The sequence below is a fragment of the Camelus bactrianus genome, chromosome 10, assembly GCF_048773025.1.
Source record: "Camelus bactrianus isolate YW-2024 breed Bactrian camel chromosome 10, ASM4877302v1, whole genome shotgun sequence".
Classification (NCBI taxonomy): Eukaryota; Metazoa; Chordata; class Mammalia; order Artiodactyla; family Camelidae; genus Camelus; species Camelus bactrianus.
The window spans coordinates 50,468,994-50,490,994 of record NC_133548.1 but is presented as its reverse complement, the minus strand read 5'-3'; the positions used below and the strand labels follow the sequence as shown (position 1 = coordinate 50,490,994).

Below are 22,001 nucleotides of genomic sequence, written 5' to 3'. Positions count from 1 at the left end.
GCCTTGCCCCCGACCCCGCCACATTCATGCCAGTCCACATGTAAGTGCTGACAACAACAGATGATGGGGAGAGAGATGGAGGTCACAGCCCTGAGGAAGGAAGCGTCTTTTTTCCAGCGGGTGACTGGGGAGACTTTATGGGCTGGATGAAATGTGAACTGGGCTGATGGAGGGCTAGGATCTTCACAGACAGGGACTCAGGGAGAGCATTTCAGGCAGATGGAGCAGGCGATCAAGGGCTGGAGGCGAGTGAGTGCTGAGTGTCTCTGCAGAGAGCAGAAAGGTCCCCATTCGGCTGAAGCATGGGGAACTGGTAACAACTGTTAAGAATAAATCAGCAAATTCTGCAAATCATGGGAATCCCTGATTGGATCCATGGGGAATGAATTTTAAGCCATTTGCCATAAGAAGTAAATTTAAGTATTTGAGCAATATGTAGCATAATTAGGGCAGATCATTTCCCAGTATTGGGGCCAAGATAGCCTGGGTGAGAGAGAGGCCTGGGGAGACAGGGAGTAGGGCACAGTCCACAGCTAAAGGTGTGTGAGAGTTATTGAATTAGAGTGTCCCCTGTGGGCAACAGGAGCATCATCATCATGATTATTATTACCCACCAGGTGCTAAGGGAGAGCGGACATGCCTGGCCAGAGGGACAGCTCTGCTCCAAGGGTCCGAATGGTGCCAGCATGTGCCTGCTGTAGGAGGGGAAGTGCATGAGCTGGGCTCTTTAGTTGGCAGATGGGAAGACTTGGTGGGTAGAGTCTCCATCTTCACTTTGGCTGGCCTGGCCTGTGGCAGGGGAGAAGGCCATGGTCCACATCTGTGTCCCCAGCACATGGAACAGGGCTTTTGGAACAGAGAATGCATTTCAGAATAGGAAAGATTTGTGGCCTGAGTTCAGGAGGTAGATCTGGAACCAGCAGGTGAAAGGCAGGTTGCCATTTAACTCAACTTTTGTAGCTGCCTAGATGGGGAGAGGCAGCCACTCAAGAAGGAGATGCAGGTGGGCACGGATGGCCACTGGGAAGGCAGGCGGGTGGGCTTTAAAGCCCCTTCCAACTCTGAAACTCTGGGATTCTCTCGTCTCCTAAACCATTAGCCAAGGAGATGATGATGGTGGTGGTGGTGGTGGTGATGATGGTAAAGACAGAAGCCTGCTTATTGAGCATCTATGATGAGTCTGGTTCTTTAAATACTTTATTTTTAATATACTTTCTATATGAGAGGAACTGAGGCTCGCACAGGTGGCCGGCCTGAGCAAGGTAAATGGCAGAGCCAGGGTTTGAATCTACACCTATCGGATCTCAAACTCTCCATTCTTTTCAGTACACCTGGAAGGCCAAGGGTTTGGGAGATAGGACATGTATCCAACATACATGTGCACTCTCCAGATGAGGCCCCGATCAGTTGCTGTGGCATTGTGCAGGCAGGGCACCCTGGCCTGCTGCCCGGGAGCCCATAGCCTGGTCAGAGGAGATGAGACAGGCACGGTCACCTGCAATTCAGACAAAGGTGACCTGAAATGTGCAGATCTAATCGTTGCTAGAGCAGCTGGGATGGGAGCCCTGGTAGAGAGGGCACTGTGAGCCAGAGACTCGAGGGGTGGGTCAGACGCACCTGAGACTCGGCCTCGTATGGATGTGGATCAGACCAGGGAGGGCGTGTTCTTGTGCTGGAGCCTAATGGCTGTGACTTCCAGGTGGAGACCATCGGGGATGCCTACATGGTAGCATCCGGGCTGCCCTGGCGCAATGGGAACCGGCATGCAGCTGAGATCGCCAACGTGGCCCTGGACATCCTCAGCTCTATGGGCAATTTTGGGATAAGGCATGCGCCCACTGTGCCCATTCGCATCAGGGCTGGGCTGCACTCAGGTACATGCTTGGGTCTGTAGGAGCGACAGGCCAGAGCAGTCTCCCAACCCTGCCTGGGGCACTGGCCGGGACAACCCCAGTGGTGTGCTTCTGGAATTCTAAGAATATAAAACTCCATAATAGAAAAATTTTACATTTCTTTTTTTCTTCTATTATTTTAAGGGTCTGTCTATTATTATCTATCAAGGGCATCTAAGTTCATGCTGGGGAGCTAAGAATCTGATGGAAGAGGCAGGACAGAGACCTTCTGTTGTCATGCAAACAACTAAATGTTTGCTGGGAGGGGGCCAGGAGAAGCCTCAGGGTCTCTACTATAGTATATCCTTCTTATGCCCCCACCCCTTCCTTTCTACATATCCCTGCACAATGAAGTCTAAACTCCCTGCCCACCCCACCTGCCATAGCCTCCAAGGCCCTTGTTAATCTCTCCAACCTCATCTTCCACCACTTCCCACTCCATCCATACTCACTGATTACCGTTTCCCACAGACAAGTGGGCTCTCTGCCTCTGTGCCTTTGCACCTGATCTTCCCTGCCCTCATTCTCTCATTCTTCAAGACACAGTTTATGTACTGCCTCCTCCAGGAAGTCCTCTGGGCTGGGTCAGAGTTTCCTTTCTGGGCTGGCACAGCCCTAGTGCTTTCCTCTTCAGAGCATTGATTATAGTTTACACATCTCCCCTCACCAGGCTAGGAGCTCCCTAAGAGCAGAGCCTGGCTCTGATTTGTCTATGTCCCCCTACCCCCATCCCAGAGCCTGGCACAGATGTTGCCTCCTCTCTGGTTTTTATCAGAGACTCCATACAGCTTTATCCTCATCCTTCAGCGGGAGCCCAAGATGTGGGGTGGGGATAGCAGCTGGAAGGGGTGAGTGGGGAGTGTGGGAAGGGCAAGACTGTTGTGGGGACTTCCCTTGGGTCCAGGACCTACGAGAATTCACTGGGTACATTTGAGTTTCAGGGCCTTGTGAGGCAGGGGTCATGGGTCTCACCATGCCTCGGTACGGCCTCTCTGGGGACACTGTTAACACCTCATCCCGGATGGAGTCTACAGGTCTGCGTGAGTGAGTTTCTATCCTGCCCAGGGAATGACCCCTGAAGCCTGGATGTTTCAAACAGGACTTAGTAACTAAATCACCACCTGGTGGCAGCGTACCCTAGTTAACAGTAAACAACTATACGGAGACGTATGTCACTGATTCTTTTAACCTTCCACAGGGTTTCTGTGATGATCTCATGAGAGAACAATGACTGGAAAAGCAGGAAGCCTGGGTCCTCGGCCTGACTGCAGCCAGTGTGCCTAGTGTCCTTGAGCAAAACGCTCTTCCTCTAGGGCTTGGTTTCCCCATCCTTACAATGAGGAGACCCTTTTCAATGTTTTTAAAATGCCATTTTAGGCCCTTGCTGTCAGCAGGGGCCTCTCCGAAGGCTTGGTTGGAGCAGCTGAAAAAGCTGAGCCTGTTTCTGGCTGCACAGGTTGTGGGCACCCTAACACTGCTCAGCAGACATTCTGCTTAAACAGATGCCCTACTGGGGAGTCCTGCCCGTAAAAGAAGAATGACTGCTTATCTGCCCTGACTCAGCCTTCACTGTCTTCCCTATAAGCAGTGATTATGTTCCCAAGGTTCTGACCTCATCTTGAGTTCTTCTTAACACTCAATCCATGTTATAATTTGCTTTTCCTTGAGACCCCTATTTTAGCACCCAACAATCTACTAGGACAAGAGGGCCAGGCGAAGGGTATTGCATGAATCAGAATTGTGTGCATTGCTGGCTGGAACTGAGGCTTTTAAAGATTTTAACCAGACGCTAGGTGGTCACTTGACTACTACCTTTCTTCTCAGCGTACAGAACTCATGTCCGCAGCAGCACTGTCCAGGCACCGCTCAGCCTGGATGAAGGCTACAAAATTGACATCAGAGGCCAGACTGAGCTAAAGGTGGGAGACTTTCTTTCCTAGGATTGATGGGAAATGTCTCCAGAGGTTCAGTTTCTGTGGGCAGCAGGAGAGATTCTCATCTGACTGATGTAGCTGAAGGAAATGCCTGCCAGGGGGATGATCACCTTAAGTGTCTTCTTCACTCCCCAACTTCTAAGTCAACATTTCTTCCTAGGAGCTACTCCCTCATTTGGCTCCCATGAGGAGAAGGGCCAGGGCAGAGAAGTTACTTCTATTAGTCACCTACCTGGGCGGCATGCTGGTGCACAGCATATATTACCATATTTATTACAGAAATAATGAAAGGAGGATCAATGTCCCCATTTTATAGTTAGGAAATTAAATTAGGGAGGCAAAATGACTTGTCCAAAGTCACACAGCTGTTTCCCAGGTCTGGTGGCTCCAAAGCCTGTGCCTTCTCCATAGCACTGTTGGGCTCCTACTCATCCCTCAGAACCCTAGCACACACCTTACCTCTCACTGAAGCCTGCCCTGACCCAGGAGTACCCCTCTTCTTCCATCCCCACAGCAGTAACTATCAGGCCTTCTCTGTGCACCCACCAGGCCCACGGCCAGCCCTCTGCTGTTGTAGGTGTGATAATGGTTTTTACTTGCCCCTGAGCACCAAAGGGCAGAGATGGGTCTGTCACTTCTGTATTCTTTTTTTAAATGTTAACCTTCAATACCATCCTATGAATGACTTTTCTTCCTACCCCACCCTCTTTCATTCCCCCAATTCCTTAGCTAGAGCCAGGCCTGGAAGAGTCTAGAGCAGCCTAGACATTTAAAGGCCCAGGGCTGCAGCTGGGCCCCAGAAATAGGGTGCTCCACGGGACTCACTTCATTACACAGTGGAATGTCAGAGCAGGAGGGTGCAGCTCAGAGAGGACAGTAACTCATCCAAAGTCACACAGCCTATGAAGGCCAGCATATGTGGAATCCTTTGCTCTGGAGGCTGAGGGAGAGTGAGCTGGAGTAAGGGCAGGCATGTCTTATTTGGGGGAGTGGACGCTAGATGTCCTGAGGATGAGGATTCTGATGACAGAAGGGGATCAGAGAGGGACTGGGGAGGGCGGCATGCCGACCTCGAGTTCTTTGGGCTGGCCCGGGGATCCAAGTGGCAATACCCACCCCTGGCCAAGGTGGGGTGTGGAACGTCTAGGACAGCCAGCCCTGACCCCAGTGCCCCTCACGTCCTCTTTGCTCCTAACTCCAGATGGCTGCACGCCAATCCCAGGGGAGGCCACCAGATCCTTCAATAGTTTGGGAGAATCACAGATCATAGAATCCTGGGATCTCAGCATGCCAGGTCTGCTGGTTACCACATTCGTAAGTCATTATTTATTTATGTCTCTAACAGATAAATATTAACTTATTTAATCCTCACAACACTATGAGGCATTGAGGAAACTGAGGCACAGAGAGGTGAAGTAAGTTGGCCAAGGTCCCACAGCTGGCAAGTGACAGAGCCAGGATTTGGACCCAGTCTGCCTCCAGGCTCTAGGCTGCTGTCCCCAGAGCTTAGGAGTCACATGCCTCTGCCCTTGGTCTCAGTTTGTGAAGGTTTGCTCAACTCCTTTCCTCTGTCTTCCAGGGGAAGGGCATCGAGGAGACCTACTGGCTGGTGGGGAAGGCGGGCTTCCCCAGAGCCCTCCCCACACCTTTGGACATCAAACCAGGGTGAGTGAGGGGAGTTTCCCCCAAAGCTTGGCCTCTTTTGTTTGAAATTTGACATTTGCTATTTTTCTGATTATGGAAGTATTACCTGCCTATTGGGAAAACTTGGAAAATGCAGAATTCTTTAATGATTAATCGCTATCTTTCCGGTCCTGAGAGACAGCCACGCTTAGCGCTTTAGCATGGTTCCTGCCAGCCTGTTTCTGATGCATCTGTTGTGGGTGAGATCATGCTGCCTCCGTAACTTCTCATTCCGATCTGTGCTGTCCGCTCAACATCCTGAGCGCCCTCCTGTATTGTTCAGAGCACTTTACTAACACTTATGGCATTGGGATTGCAACATGCGGGCGCCGTGATTAGCTCAGCCTTTCTCTTGTGGCAGGGCATGTAGATTCTTCCCACCTGAGCTGGTTACAGGTTGATGCGTTGATAAATATCACTGGGCTTTTGTCACCATTCAGACTAATTCTGCAGACGAGGAATTTACAGATCAAAGGGCACTCATATTGTAGGAGCCAAAAGAAGCAGATTCTCAGAGAGTTTGTGCCTGCCCTGCAGTTGGGCTCTTTCCTTTGTCCTCTGTCCTTTGTCCATGTCCCTTGCTGAGGGCAACACAGGTGAGGTGGTGGAGGAAGCAAGGACGTTTTACTGCGACGTGCTGTTCCTCACTCTCTTCCACTCAACAGTGGGCAGTCCACAGAGGGCAGAGCGTGTAAGTGTTGTCCGTTGCTGAGAATTAGTTTCCTACTGATGAGGTGGCCCTCAGGCCCCCAGGCTTATTCCACCAGTGGGAGGCTGCCCTGGGGATGTTCAGAGCTCCAGCAGGGCCCCACTGCACAACCACCTCAGATCTTTCGGCCCAGAGTCTTTCCCTCATCAGAACTTCTGACTAGCCCTTCTCAGCTCTTCCAGGATGGCCCCATCCCGGCTACCTACCTCTCATTTCTCAAAGATGGGAAGCGTGTGGGCAACTCATGGGCTTCCTGGGAAAAGACTAGCACTAAACAGCCCAGGCTATGTGTCCTCCAAGCAGAAGGACTGATGTGGACAGGGGCTGCGGGCAGTCAGAGCAGCCATTTCCTTCTGTCAAGGTGCCCCTGGGGCCCCAGGGAGCCCGGGCAGAGCGGTGCCTGGGGCAGGCAGTGCCCTGTTCATCTTCATATCTGAGTGCCTTCCCTGACACACACTGGGTCCAGCGAGGTAGGGAGGAGGAGGGGGACGGATGGACACACACTGGTGTATGGAGAAGCCCCCAGGGTACAGGACACACAGCTGCATCCTTTTTATAAGGACACTCTAGCCTCCTGGGTGCAAAGCCAGCTTATGTTCACAGAAAGGCCTCCACACAACCCTGGGTCCTGCAACTTTGCAGATGGCTTGCTGGGTGAGGACAGGGCTCGGGACTGGCTGTGTGACCTCGGGCAGGTCCCTGCTCTCCCTGGGCCCTCCCACATGCCACAGCAGCCCCAGCTCACCCACCCCCTCATCCTGTTCCCATCCACTGAGCTCCTCTACTCCAACCTCCTCTCTGGCCTCCAAGGGCAAGACGTCCTCTGCCCTCAAGGCCCTCGGGGGCCCACCCCACTTCTGCCTCCACTGGCAGCCGCACTTCTCAGAAGTCCTGTCTGCTGACGCTGACTGCACTTCCTCACCTCCCACTCCAGGCCCAGCTCCCGCAGCCTGACTTCCACCCCCAACGGCCCAGAGAGCTCTGTGAGGTCACTGGTGACCTCCGCGCATGTCACCAGCTCTGTGGGCAGTTTTAGTTCTCAGCCTGATGGCTCGCAGCATTTCCCCTGCCTCCCTCTTCCTAGAAACATGCTCTCTGGGCCTCCTTGGCGCCCTGGCTGTGCTACCTGCTCTCCAGCTCACGCTCCCCGGGCTCCCCACCAGCTCCTCTGCTCTCCCCAAGCCATGGATGCTGGGGCTGCATCGGCCACCTCCCTGCGGCCTCCCTTCCTCTCTTCACACCAATGACACTGTCACGGGCCTCGGCCCCCAGCCTCCCCTCCAAGCTCCAGGCCCCGGGTAGCTCACACTGACCCCTCAACAATTCCTTCTGGAGCTTCCACGGCACTGGAGATCCACCAGGCCCACCTGGCGGCCTGGCCCTCCACCAGCGTTCTCTCATGGGTGGCCTCGCCACCCTCAGTCAGAAAGCTGGACACTGTTCTGGAATCCCCAGCAAGTCCTGCAGCTCCAGTCCATCACACCCCAAGCCTGCCGGCTTCTTCACCTCCTCCTCTCTTTGGGCAACTGCAGGAGGCCTCACCATCTCCCCTCATCCACCTCCACACGGCAGCCAGAGTGATATTTTAAGTAAAACACAAACATGATTAATATGAAAGTTCCCTGTTTAATACTCTCTGGGTCTTCCTACTCCGAGACTCAAGCCTGAACTCTGAAGTTGACTCTGGGGTCCCATTCTGTTATTCCTGGACCTGCCCCTTAAGCTCAGCTTTCCAGCACCTTCCACTGTGCACCACCTGCTCAGGGGCTCCCTGCTGCTCCTCAAGACTCTCAGCGCTTCCCACCTTAGGGCCTTTGCTCTTACTGCCCCCTGTATCTAGAACACCCTGGCCTGTCCCTTCCTCTCCTGCAGGTCTCAGCTCTGATGCTGCCTCCTTCACAAGGTGGATCGCATCACATACTCTAATCCGAGCCCTGCTGTCACCCTCCCTCCCATCTCCCCACACTGGGTCCCCGTAGCACTTGTTACTCCCTGATATTTCTTATTGATGCATTTATGGAACTTTGCCCAGGACAGCCTGGCCAGCTGATGGGCCTGCAGATGCTTGATGCCCAGGGAGGTGAGCTCCCACCATCTCCCTCGCAGGGACCTGGCTGTGCAGGCCCTAGGCAGCCCAGCTGCCAGTCCCCCGCCTTGTCCACCCCATCCTGGAATTGGGGACCAGCAGGTCTGGCAGCCATTTGTCATTCTGAGCTCTGTCAGGGATGACTTTTCCACTCCGGGACAGAAACTTTATAAAGTGCCAGCAATGTTTTCATCTTCTTGGTTCAGGGAGGGAGGAGAGCAGAGATTAGCCACAGTGAGCTCTGCCCGACCTAGGAGCCTCCGAGGCCTCCGGGCAGCAGGGGAGAATCCCATACCCACAGGCTCAGATCCAGGAGGTGGGCACCCGGGGCCTGAGCGCACAAGTGCGCCCACACGTGCACACACACTCTACCTGTCATGGGTGTCAGGTGCACACACAAGTGGAAATACTACCATACACCCCTCCCTATGCTTGGAGATGAGATCACAGACAGGCAGACCCACGGACCCCAGGCAGACACACAAGAAGACATGCAGAATCTCTGTAGGAAGGGCCAGCTGGATGGGAACTTGTCTTGGAGTTGTGTTTACAAGGCAGTTACCAAATTTTTACTTGAACTGTATGCTATAGCTTGATTTTCTTTTTTTTTTTTAAATTGAAGTTTACAAGGCTGTGTTAATTTCTATAACAAGATTTTTAAGTCAAGTTTTCTAAAGATGCTTTCATTCTCACTTTCAATATTTGCCCTATCTGCAGAAGTTGTCTATCTTTATATTTGGGGCTGCTTAGGGAAGCTGGTGGAAATCAGGGGAAGGAGACAAAAGGCCCCTCTCATGTTTTGGTGTAGCCACGACCCAGGCAGCAGTACCCATGGAACTGGCTCCCATCACCTGTCACAGTGACACTCCACACAGGGGCCCCTTCTCTCCGCTCTGCCCCTGACAACCAGTGGTTTGCCCACGGCAGGGCTGCTGCGGGGGTCAGGAGGAGCCAACGAGAGCAAGGGGATCCTTGTAAGCAGCTGTGGGCTCTAAACAGCCACCACTGTTGTTCTGGGTCAGGGTTTATTATTCCTGTTTGTCCTTTTTCCCCAGGGACCCCTGGCAAGACCTCATAAACCAAGAAATCAAGGTGGCCTTTGCCAAAGCCCGCCAGAGCATAGCCGGGCCCTGGAGCTCGGGGAAGGCCTCGGCCAGGCCATGAGGAGAGGGACAGAGTGCGGCAGGGGTGGGTACCAGCCCGGAGTCCCCGCCCAGAGTCCCCTGTGCCTGGACACCCCAAGCCCTCTCCCTGCTCCACTCCCAACAAAGAACTCTTTTGCTGAGCTCCCTGGTGACTACCAAGGCGCTTATTAAAAGGTGCCCTAGAGTGATATTAATAGAGGTGTTCCTGTGTGAATCCTATGGGTAAACTTGCTTCTAGACACAAAAAGAATAAAAATAGAAATAGCCTCTTCCTTTCATGCAGTGCTTTGTTCTTGACAAATGGTTCTGACTCTTGAGAGCTCATTAGAGAACTCACTGTTCCTTACCTGGAGAACACTGTCCCCACCAGACAGCCCAGGTGCCCAGGCCCAGAGAGAGGAGGTCATTTGTCCCAAGTGGCATAGCTGCCATGGGCAGAAGCAAGATGGGGACCAGGCACTGTGGCCAGACCATGTGCTCACCTCACACCACTTCTTGGAGCCTCTGTTTTGTCATCTCTAAAATGGGTGTGCACAGAGCCCACATGAGGCTTGTTCCTGACCAGGGCTTGGCCCACAGCAAACGCTCAGAGCAAGCTGCCTCCTTCCCTGCCTGTCCTCCCGGAGCTGGCCTAACCTTTTGGGCTTCTGTGAGTGCTGTGTTGGGATTCCAGGTCTTGGACTCCCCAAATCTCAGGAGAGGGGTAAGGAGGGGAGTGATAATTCCTTGGTTCTTAGGGAAAAAAGACTTCTGTCTTACAGGGGAAACCTACCCCCCAACCAAAAAAAACCCCACAACCAACTCATTAAACTGATTCCCAACATCAAAGAGTACTTTCCAAACCCCAGAGGCTGATTTCAGTGCAGGTGGACCGGGTGCACATGGAATTCATTTCCTTAACTGAGGGGAGAGGGCCAGGGGCCAGGGGGCAGGTTAAGCTCTAAACAAACTCATTCTTCTTCAGAAGACTCCTTGGGAGTGGGGAGCTGGCACTAAAACTGAACTGTGGGTCCTCAAGAAAATGTTCTGCTGTGGGGGCTGTGCTCTGTGTGTGTGTGTGTGTGAGACAGAGACAGAGAGAGGAGACATGAGAGGGATGTGGGAGACGTGTGTATGGAGCCATGAGCAGCTGCGTGGTGGAAAGTGCTTGACTCGGCTTTAGGAGATGCCCCTGCCATCCTGACTGCACAACTTTAGACCTAATATTTTTTTTTAATTGAAGTATAGTTGGTTTACAATGTTGTGTTCATTTCTGGTGCACAGCGTAGTGATTCACTTATACATATACATATGTATATTCCTTTTCATATACTTTTTCATTATAGGTTATTACAAGGTACTGAATACAGCTCCCTGTGCTGTGCAGTAGGGCGTCGTTGTTTACTAGTTTATATATAGTAGTTAGTATCTGCTAATTCCAAACTCCCAATTTATCCCTCCACCCTCTCTTACCCCCCGCCCCCATAACCATAAGTTTGTTTTCTATTAGACCTAATCTTTTTACTCCTCAGTTTCCTCAAATGCAAAAACAGTCACCCTTACCTCCCATGTCATTGCAAGAATTAACGAAAAAATCTAGAAACATCGTGACTGGCTCTGAGCGAGCCTGCGGAAGGGATAGGAAGGGAAGATGTGCGCACCCCTCTGTGGGATGTGCCTGAGGCTCTGTGTGAGGTCCTGTCTGACGTGCGGTGCTGCCATGGGCTGGGGGCCAGGTGCATGGCCCTGGTTCCTCCACAGAACTCTGTGTGGACCACACTAGGCCTGTGGATTTTCCCTCCCAGCCTCTGCCTCTTCATCTGTAAAAGGAACATTTGGTCTAGTGACGGTGAGATGACCTCTGGCCTGAGGCTCTGTGTGTATCCCTGGGCACACAGCTGGTAAATGGAGACCCAGCAGGAAGCAGACACAAGGGGACCAGAATTCAAACTAGGATCCCTCTTTCCTCCCATGAGCTGGCTCATGGGCCTCTCTAAGCCCCTCAGCTCCTCACTGCATGTTGGGCACCAGACCCCTGTGCTGCCTGCCTTACCAGGCTGCTGTCAGGTCAAAGGAGGCAACACTGTGAAAGCATGGTGTCCCCAAGGAGTGTGCTGCAGCTGTGACTTGGGGTGCCAGTGTGTTAACAGGCCTGGGTGGCTGTGTGCACACTGCGTGGGTATCAGCACTCAAAGGGCCCTGAGCAGGCAGGTGACCTTGTTCCTGTACATGTGGCTGTGTCCGCATGTGTGTGCTTGTCTGTGGGTGTATCTGTGTGTGTCGTTGTCTGTGTATATGTGCACTGGTGTGTGTGTGTGAGCCTGTGTGTGTCTGCAGGTATGCTGCCTCAGCTGTGTACAGCATGTGCCCACGTGTGTCTGCGTGGGCACCAAAGTCTGGGAGCAGCAGCAGATCTCCTGATATTCATGTCTGCGTCCACAGTGCATGTCTGCCTGTGTGGTGTGTGTCCCAGCGCGTGCCTTGTGAGTGTGTGGGTTACATGTCAGGGTGTGCCTGGATCTGGCCACAGGTCTCCTTACTCTCAGGCCCTCCAGGATGGTAGTGTGGGGGGAGTAGCCCCTGGCACTCTGCCCACCCTCTGAGCTGCCCAGGCTGAGAAGGGCTGAGCCAGCTCTGCTCTCAGAGGCCCTGGATCTGAACCCCCACGTCAGAATCTAAGGGCTCTGGGGTGGAGGAACCCTATCACCAAAGCCAATGCTGTGTGTGAATAGATCCGCACACTGTGGTCCTCACCTCTCCCCAACCTTCTCCCGTCAGTTGGGGACGAGGTCACCAAGGTGGAAAGCCAATGCCCGCCTGGCTCCTGGTTGTGCCCTGGCCTGGGGCTGGGCCTCCTTATTCTGCACCCACAGGCTTTGGGGCTGGTTTAGTCTACATTTACCCGCTGCCCACTGTGGGCCAGGCCCTATGCCTGGAGTTTCCATGCACATTATCTCAACCACAGCCACCCTCTGGGACAGGAGGTATTTGCCCACTTTCTAGAAGAGAAAACAGAAGCTCAGAGGGGTGAAGTGACCTCTATCTGTCTCCTGATCGGAGGCGGTTGCATATTACTACAGGAGCCCAGAGAAATGGCAACGGTCCCTGGAAGGTTCCTAGAGAGGGTGGCCTTAGGGGCACACTGCTTTCTTCTCTGTGAACAAGGTGAGCACAGAACCTTCCTGGTGAGGCTGAGGAGGTTCTCGAAGGTGGCCCTCCCCTCATGAGGGGCTGGCCCAGCATTTGCATGGGGCTTCCGTGCATGTGCCTGGGTGGAACCCCGAGATGGGGCCCCAAGTCGTGACTTTCATGATGAATCAGTGCCAACTGGTCCCCTTGAAGTCCCCTACCCTCCCCCATCAGCCTGGGGCCATCCTCCTCTCCCTTGGGGTCAGTTCCCAGCAGTGGGACACTCCTGGCATCTCTAGGGGATGGGGTTCTCCCTACAGCACCTGGGGCTCAGGGAAGGTCCTCACAGGGCCTGCTGATCCGAAACTGTTTGGTTCATGGTTCTTCAGGTTGGCACAATTTGGGATGGTCTCCTGAGAGATGCTGAAGACTTTGACCTGGCATTTAAGGCTCTACTCCCCCTGTCTTCACCTCATCTGCCCCCTATACACCCAACTCTCTGGCCATGTCAAATGGTCGTCTTCCCCAAACCCTTCGTGATACCACACCTTGTTCTTGCTGTTTTCTTTATCTAGATGACCTTATCCTTTTTTCAACATTTGGTGAACTCCTACACATCCTTCAGAGTCTACCTAAAAAGCCACCTCCTCCTGAAACCCTTTCCCGGTTGCCCTTTGTACGTACTTAGTGGTTGCCTTGTCTGACCCTCTTGTTGAAAGGAACCTGATAGAGTTCATTCTTTTCATCCAGGAAGAGTCATGCCCTGGGAGGTGGAAATGATGAATGAACAAACTAATGAACTAGTTAGCCCGAAGGCTCTCAGTGAACAATCTCCCCTCCTGCAACACCAGCTCCTGAGGTCTCCTGCCTTGTTTCTCCTCTGCTGTATCTACATCTGGGCTTGCTTAGTCCAATGCTTAGCTGGGGTCCTCCACACCAGGTGGGCGGTGTGACCCTGGCTACCCTGTCTCTCCTTCCCATCACTTGCTGCTATGGTCACCCTCACCTCCAAGCCTTGCACTAGACTGGGTGCTCTTCCCCAGTCCCTCTGCTTCCCACTCCTGGCCAACTCCTCCTCACCCTCCATGCCTCTGCCACTTCTTCCAGGAAGCCTTCCTTGAAACTCTCCTTTCCACCCCTGCCTACTGCAGGAGGGGCACCTTCTCTGGCCTCTCAGCTCCCCAGCCACCCTGTCCAGCCCTGTGCCTGCAGACTGGGGGCTTCCTGAGGGCCCGGCTGGGTCGAAATCCTCTTTCTGTGACCTCAGTGGGAGAAGAAATATAATAGGGCTGGAGAGGTGGGGAAGACCACTGTGGTGGCAGGGGAACCTCTCCTTAAGGAAACGTACCCACATGAAAATCCACATTTGCTCAAAGACTATCAGAGCTGAGTCTATATTCTTACATGGGGAGGTGAAATGATGGGGAGCAGGGCCTCATGTGTACTGAGCATGTTGTGTGTGTGCTGTCTCAGGGAGTGGTCCTTGCAGCCCTAGGAAGTGGGTACCTTCACCTCTGTTGCTCCTGAGTTCACCTGGGGCTGTGAGACGCCAGAGCTCAGGCGCTTTCCTGAGGCCCAGCCACACCACGTCTTGTCCCAGCTCTGCTCCTGGATTTGCTTGCAGTAGCCATTCCTGCTCGGGGCTCCAGTCTCCCCATCAGGATGTGGGCAGGGTGGGCTGAATTTCCAAGGTCCCAGTCCAAGAGATTTCCCTGAGTTCTCAAGACTCTTCAGAAGTCCACTAGGGGGCAAGCAAGCTGTTCCCAAAAGAACCAGAGACCCTCTAGCAACCCCAAGATTCGTGATCCCTCTCCAGCCATCAGGCTCCCTGGGCTCAGCTGCCCAGCCAGGGAGGAAGGACGGCGCTGCACAGAGCAATAGGTGGGCCCCAACCCACAGAGGAGACTTGCTTGGGGAATCTCTCTGACAACTGATGGACAGTGAGAAGACAGCAGACCCCAGCATCCTGTCCCCCTCCGAAAGGCCTGGTCCGAGTCAGCATGTGGCAGAGGTTTGTCCAGTGTCTGCCACTTGCATTTCCTATTAAATAACACGGAGGTGATGCTCATCTCATCCAGGGCTTTCCTGGATGCTGGCTTGAGCAGCCTACCACACCCTCTCTGGGGAGGCAGGTGCAGTAGTCCCCACACACAGACGAAAGTGAGGCTCTTACTGGCACTTCTCTTCCAGTGCTGACCTAGACCTTCCTTCTGGGCTCCAGGCCCAGCACCCAGCTTCTGCCAGGCCTCTCCCCGATGAGCCACAGATTACCCTGACTGTGCTCTGCCCTGTCCCCTGGCCGGAACCAGGAGTGACCACCCTCTCTTCTCATGACCCTTTCCCTTGCCCCCTTAATCAGTCCCGATGTCTGTCCCACCCAACACAGTGGTCTCTGCCTTAGTGTAGGACCCATCATCTGGGTCCTCAGCAACGGCCCTGGCCTCCGTGCCCTTTCCTGCCCCCATTCCCACTGGCCTGCGCCGTCCCCAGTCTACCTGCAGCCCAGCCCTCACATCTCACTTTCCTACTTGGCACGTTCCCCACTGCTGAAGGCCAGGGCCCTCCACCGTGGAGCTCCTGCCAACAGACCCTCCCCACTGTCTCCCTTGATGCCCAGCCTTTCCCACCCCCATGCCCAGCCCTGTCTCGTCTTCTCAAATTGCTCAGACACCCAGTGTCAATCTAGAGGTTTTTTACTATAAGAGTATTCCTATTCATAGTTATAATAATCCCCCAAGACCTGGAATCAGCAGCCTGGAGACTGTGTAACCTTCCCCTGTCACCACTGTGTCCAAAACCCTTCCAGCCTGAGAAATAGCACAACATCCACCTGGCCCCTTTCCAGAACTGTTATTGGGTGCACGGCCTGAGGGAAGCTAACTACAGGGTTGATCCAAGGCCCAGGAGCCTTTTAAAGGGCTGATTCAGGTCTTCCAGGTGCTGGGCTCCCCCTGCAGGCAGCCCTTGGAAGGGTCTTTATTTTACTGAAAAGAAGGAACTGATGTGGATGGAGTATCTGCACTTTCATCTACACTACAATCCTGCAAGGTAGACATTATTGTCCTCGTATTTTTAATGAAGCTACTGAGGCTCAGTCCAAGGTCACCCAGCAAGCCAGTGGCAGAACTGGTCCTCACCCGTAAAGCCTCCACCATGCACGCCATCCTGGCTGCCTTGGGCACAGCTACGTGGAAAAAAGTGCAGACACAGTGACAGCTTCAGTCACCAGCTGCAGGGTGAGACCAGCCAAAGGAAATGGGGTGAGTTCTGGGGTAAGGTCCGGAGGGGCAGGCAGGTGAGGCTGGGGCCCTGGGTGAAGCCAAGGCTGACAGCCAGGTGTCCAGGTGGCTGATGGAGGAGCTGAATGGGCCAGACATCACGGTGTGCTGTGGGCAGATGTCAAGGTCAGAACCTGAAGTGTGAGTGGGGCAGTGGGGGAAAGAAACAGCAGGGAATTCTGGCCGTCCAGGAGCCTTTTAAAAAGCTGGTTCAGGACTTCCATGCACGGGGCAGTATGTCTTCAATTCTCTCCCTGTGGGCCATCAAAGGAGGGTGTTTTTTTCACATCTGCAGCCACAATCTCCCCTCTCTTGGCCCCTGGATTTCTGTGGCACAGGCATGAAGAGCTCTTTCAGTCGGAGGGTTTAGCTTTTTTTATTTTCATATGAGAGCCCAGTACGCTAGTTTCTATAGCGCTCACCTCTGGCAACTCTAAACGGAGACAGAGACAGAGACAGAGGGGAGAGATGGGAAAGGAGAGGGAGAGGAAGGAGAAAGAGAGAGGCGAGGAGAGGGAGTTTGATGGATAACTGCGCATAGTTGGGAGAGAGCCGGAAAGGAGAGAAGAGAGGATGGAGGATGTCTGCCGGAGCGTGATAGGGACTCTGGCCCCCGTGAGTAGTGAACGAGACAGGAAAATGGGAAATGTGACATGTGCTTGAAACCCCAGGGCTGTCAAAGGGTTTTAAACAGGGGAGTGACCTGGTCAAATCTGTGTTTCAGAGAGATTCCATCTGGCCGCCACGTGGAGAATGAATGGCTGGCTGGATGAATGGGAAAGGGAGACCCTGAGCCAGGAAGCTCTCCGGAGGGCTGGGTGGGGAGAGAAAAGAGCCGAGGCCAAGGGGGAGGGAGACCCATTTAAAGATCAATGGAAGAGGAGAAGGAAGAAGATGTAGGGGTGCAGGAAAGGATCCAGGAGGAGGTGATGGAGAGGCGGGAAGAGAACCAGGAGAGACATCTCAAGATGCCATGGGAGCATGCAGCTGTGAAGAAGGCAGCCAAGTGACCAAGTGACCAAAGGAGCTAGGGACAGAATAGTGTCTGTCTGTAGCAGTTCTGGACGTGGAGGTGGGGGTGAGCTGAGTGGAATGATGGGGCTGGAGACAGCAGAGGAAGAAGTGAGGGAAGTTGGGGAAATGGAGGCCACAAGAGCAGACAGCAGCCTTGACAGGTCTGGCCAGGAGGAGACAAGAGGGTGGGTGGGGTGGTAGCTGGCAGGGACCTGAGAGGCCTGGAAGTGGGTTGTGAAACACGTGAGTGTGCGTGCTAATGGGAGAACCTGCAGGGAGAGGGGCTGCCCAGAATTCTTTCCAAGAGGCAGCCTCTGCTGGCAGAAGAACAGCCCGTCCCCCAAGAGTCCAGGTGGGCCCTGATGCACGTGAGGTGAAGTTGGTTTTTAGGGTCTGGTTCAATCCTCAAACCCAGGTCTCCTGGCCCCAGCGCACAGGGCAGAGGAAAGGCAAGCGGGCAGAAGGCACACAGCCCAGAAGAGGCCAGAGAGCAGGAGTCTGTAAGGCTGAATACGCATTCCCAAAATTTCAGACCTAGGGAGAGGGGCTGGCTTTGGGGCCGGGGCTGGGCATCCACTCCTCAGGACACAGGATCCAGCCCTCTGCACCTGGAGCCCCAGCCCAGCCTCCAAGCTCCCGGGATCCTAAGCTCACAGCACCATAGGGACCGTCTGTCAGACTGTGCCCTTTCCCCTTCTTTTTTCACACCCCAGGGAATCAGCCCTAGTGGAAGCCGCCCTACCCATGTGTGGTCTGCTTCTGAAAAAGTCAGCCTCACGAGCAATGCAAGATCACAGCCTTGCTCCCACGAGCATGTGCATGTGTGTGTACGTGAGTCTGCATATGGGCACGTCCATGCAACACACACACATACGGCTTATCTGTGCACCAGGTCCAGTGTGTGTGCACTGGGTTTGGGAGCCTGGATATTTTAGGTGTTTGTTGTATATATGGGATATGAAGTGTGTTTGTGGGTGATGTGTGTGGAGTGTTTGTGACTGATGTTTGCATGGGAGATATATACACTGTAGACATCATATACGCTCAGCGTGCATGCTTGTGATGTGTGCATGCGTTGTGTATGTGTGACAGTTGAACCGGTAAGGCGGGGGTGTATCTGTGTGTGGTGGCTATGTGACTTTTGAGGGTGTCTCTGTGAAATATTTGTGGACAGTGTGTGTGCCTGTGTGAGAATTTGTGTGAGGTTGGCGCATGCTTCCTGTTTTCCTGAGTTGTGGCCCTGTGAGTCCTGTGTTCTCTTTGAGGGTGGATATGAAGGGTGTGTGTGTGTGTGTGTGTGTGTGTGTGTGTGGGAGGGGAGAGTGTGCTTTTGCGGGTGCACTGTGTCTGTAGGGGAAGCATGTGTGAAGAGGGCTGTCACTAGAGGAGGCGTGACAGCCCAACATAGCTAAAGGGACAGAGTTCCACCCCCACTTTGCCATCTCCTGGCTGTGGGACCTGAGCTAGTTACTGCCTTCCTCAAGCCTTAGATTCCTCCCAAAGGCCAGCACTTGAATTCTGGGAAGGCCCGCTGGTCCTGAGGAGGAAGGCAAAGTGAACAGGACAAGAAGGGACCACAGTGAGCCACACTGAAGAGGACGGTCCCAGTGAGAGCTGAGTGTGGCCAGGCCTCCGCCCTGTCACCTGTCGTCTCGGTGCCCCACCTGTCCCCCTGCAGGATGGCAATGCTGCCCCCCTCACAGCCCCTAAGGGGCAGCCACAGTTACATTTTAGGCAGGTCCCCTCCCACATGCCCCAAGCACAGACGAGGGAAACTTCCCGAACCACTTTACTGCCCCCTGAATTAAAGCAATATGAAAAAGAGCTGCACCCCCCCAAACGGAAACAACGCCCAGACAGCACCAAGGACTGGGTAAGTGCCAAAGGCTGGGGGGCACCTGACACTCAGGAGTTCATACTCTGAACCGCCCTAGTTACCCATCCTTGCTCCACTTTAGAGACAGAATGGGTTCAGAGAGGTGAGGCCACCAGCCCACAGTCACACAACAGTGGGCAGCACAGTGAGGAGGGGTCCCAGGTGAGTCCCTCCCTGAAACCTAGGCTGCTTCTGTTCCTCGGCTCTGCCCTCCTCAGGCCCCTCCTCAGCCCACCCATTTGTGGGAAAATACAGCTCTACACTCAAGGTGTGTCATGGTTTTTAATTTTAAAGACTTTAAATTGAAAGAGTTCTAGATTATTTGCTCTTTTGGCTAATTCATGCTCCATCATGTGACAAGACAAAAGAGTGTTAAGTTTGTAGGTGCTGCAGCCCCATGGCCTGGACTTACCCATACTGGCTGTGCAAACTTGAGTTAATTAATTAACCTCTCTGAGTTTCCTCAAATGTCATCTGTAAATGAGAGGTAATAATAATAACAGTAATAATAATATCTACCTCCTTGGGTGTTGTAGGATTAAATGGGTTACAATATGAAAGCTGCATTAGAAAGCTGCCTGGGCTAGCCCATCCCCTTCTCAACTTAATACAGAGGCCTCACACTCATCTCAAAACTTTACTCATGGTAAGAAAGGTTCATAATCCTGTTAACCATAAGTTTACATTTCATCCCTTCATTTCTGCAACTCAGTGGGGAGGGGCTGTCGCTACCTCCCTTTCACAGAGGGGTGAAGGCTGCCTCTCCGCAGAGCCCAGCTGCCCCGCACCCTCACAGGCGCAGCGCTTTTCAAAGGGCGCCTGCAGGCTGGCAGCATCAGCACCACTGGGAGCTGGCTGGAGATGCAGGTTCTGGGCCCTAGCTCAGACCTACTGAACCAGACTCTCAGGGGTAGGGCCCAGCAATCTGTCCTAACAAGCAGGAGTCTGATACTCTCCAAAGGTTGGGAGGAACTGGCCAAGGCCTCTGAAGAGCTTGCTGTGTGAACCAGGAGTACCGCATGTGAGGCAAGGGAATCACCCCCTCAGCCTGCGTGTGACCTCAGGTCATGTCTTCACACTCTCTGGGCCTAGAATCTGCTGTCTTTCCAGAAGTGGAGGTAGAGGAGGCAAGCAGGATTCTCCGAAACTTTGGGAGGTGACTATTACCTGTGGGGCAAGCCAGTTTCCAGAAGTTCTCCCAGACCTTGGGGCTTGGAGGAAGACTGGAGCCCACAGCCTGCCGGGAGCTCAGCTCAGCAACAAACCCCAAATCGGGAAGGGTTGGGAAGTTGGGAAGGGACCTTCAGGGAACCCCTAGAGGCAGAGTGCCCCCCACCATGGGATGCCTTGTCTGGGCCATGGCCTTTCCCCTTATAGGAGCTGGGTCCTACCTGAGAGGCCTGGGACCCACCTCTGCCCTGGGTCCTGAGCCTACAGAGCTTGGGTCCCTCCAACTCCACTCCTCCCAGTCATTGTCTTCCATCGCTGGGCGCTCCATCTGCCAGCAGGTCCCTCTAGTCCACCTCGGAATCACAGACTTTCAGATGAGGAAGATGATGCCAGTCATTTTGACCCAACCCCCACTCCACTCAGTTTTTACAGCAGCATCATCTCAACAGCCCCTTAAATTTGGCCGAATCACTGTCCCCATCTGACAGATGAGAAATTGAGGCTGACAGGGGAGAATGACTTGCCCAAGTCGCCCAGCTCCCTGGTGGGGCTGCCCCACTGCAGCCCTGCCTCTAATTGGTGCAGCCTTCGGGGCACTCACATGTTTGCTGCCCCCTCACCCTGGGCCTGGTTCTGTTGCTGCTACATTAACTTGGAGATGACACTTTATGACGTCACAGACCACAACCTAAGCCCACATTAATAACCCTGGATGATCAAGAAAAGGATACCTTGAGTTTGACCTTCAAATAGTTAAAACAGCTGAAAAAGTGGTGTGGCTCAAAGGGCCAAACCCTCAGGTTCCCAGCAGCCCGAGCTCGGCAGAGAGCTGTGGTTTCACGGTCCGCGTGCAGCACAATCAAGCTGCTTCTGATCCTGCCCTGCCTGCTTCACTCAGTCTTGAATTTTCTCACCTAACATCCCCCCATCTCCCATGGGGCCTCCTGGAGCCTCCAGTCTCCTCAGCCCCAGTTCTCACTGACCAGACTCCAAGCCAGGAGCCTCTGGTGTGGCAGCCAAGGGGTACACAGGGCTTTACCAACACCGGCTTCTCCTGCATTGATCGCTCCAAGCACCCAGTGAGGGGATGACTCGTGCCCCCACTGAGAACAGAAAACCAGCCCAGCCAGTCGCTGTACATGCACGAGGGCTTCAGTATCTGAGGACTGGGATGCGGAAGGCTGCTGTGCCCTGCCCTATTAGCTGTGTGGCTGTGGGCAAGTCACAGAAGCCCTCTGAGCCTCGGTCCCTCTTCTGTAAAAGGGGGGTGACAACAGTCCCCCTTTTGTGGGATGGCTATGGGGAGGAAATATCTGGCACCACGCTCAGTCCCGCAGCCCTCATTATTCCTGTTAAACCTGTAAGCTAGTCCTCAGAAGAAGGGACACACCACCTGTCTCTTTATTAGCGTTTGTTTCCCAAGCACCCAGTGATGCCTTTTTGCTCACTAACTCCCTACAGCTGAAACCCAGCCACATTTGTTCTCCTGTCCTACTGTGCCTCCAGGAGAGGCCCATAGCTGGTCTGGTCTGAGCTCAGCTGCCCCAGGGAGCAAGGGAGGGCATGCAGGAGAGGAACCAGGGTTTTGCCCCAGAAGGCAGGGCCCCAAGCTGGGCTGATGAGGGAACTCTCTTGACTCACAGGGGCCCACAGGGGTGCTGGGCAGGGGCAGGGAGTGAGGACAGCCGCATCCTTGTGCTGAGATCTGGCCTGGGAGTCCAGAGACCCAGGTTCAATTCCTGGCTCCAAAGCTGTGTGGACTTAGGCCAGTTAATTAGCCTTTCTGAGCCTCAAGTTTCCTAGTCAGTAATTGAGACTAAAGACACCTGAGGCTGTCTATGGCTGTCTTTATCCTTATTTGCCACATGAAATGAAGGATTGGCCTACCGTGGGTGTTCAGCAAAAAGCAGTGAAACTAAGTTGGGGGTCCATGGTCTTTCCCACTCCATTTCTACAGTTAGATGAGGCCAGCAAGGCTCAGAGAAGTTTAGTTGCTTGTCCAGGGTCACACAGGATGTGCACATCATTGCCTTCCCAGGCCACTCACTCCTACTTGGGACCCTTGGGCATCAGCCTGGTCTAAACAACCCTCCCAGGGAGCCTTGA

At 53.7% G+C, this 22,001-nt stretch overlaps 1 protein-coding gene across 1 annotated transcript in view; it reads left to right on the top strand.

Moving 5' to 3' along the window:
- The window catches only part of LOC105083617 (guanylate cyclase D-like), a 40,204-nt gene extending 30,489 nt beyond the window's left edge, over window positions 1-9,715 (top strand). Inside the window, 5 exon segments of the mRNA XM_010973518.3 lie at window positions 1,700-1,874; window positions 2,834-2,932; window positions 3,717-3,811; window positions 5,406-5,491; window positions 9,360-9,715. Coding sequence (XP_010971820.2) covers window positions 1,700-1,874; window positions 2,834-2,932; window positions 3,717-3,811; window positions 5,406-5,491; window positions 9,360-9,468 — 564 coding nt within the window. The 3' untranslated portion in view covers window positions 9,469-9,715.
- The last annotated feature ends 12,286 nt before the right edge of the window (window positions 9,716-22,001 follow it).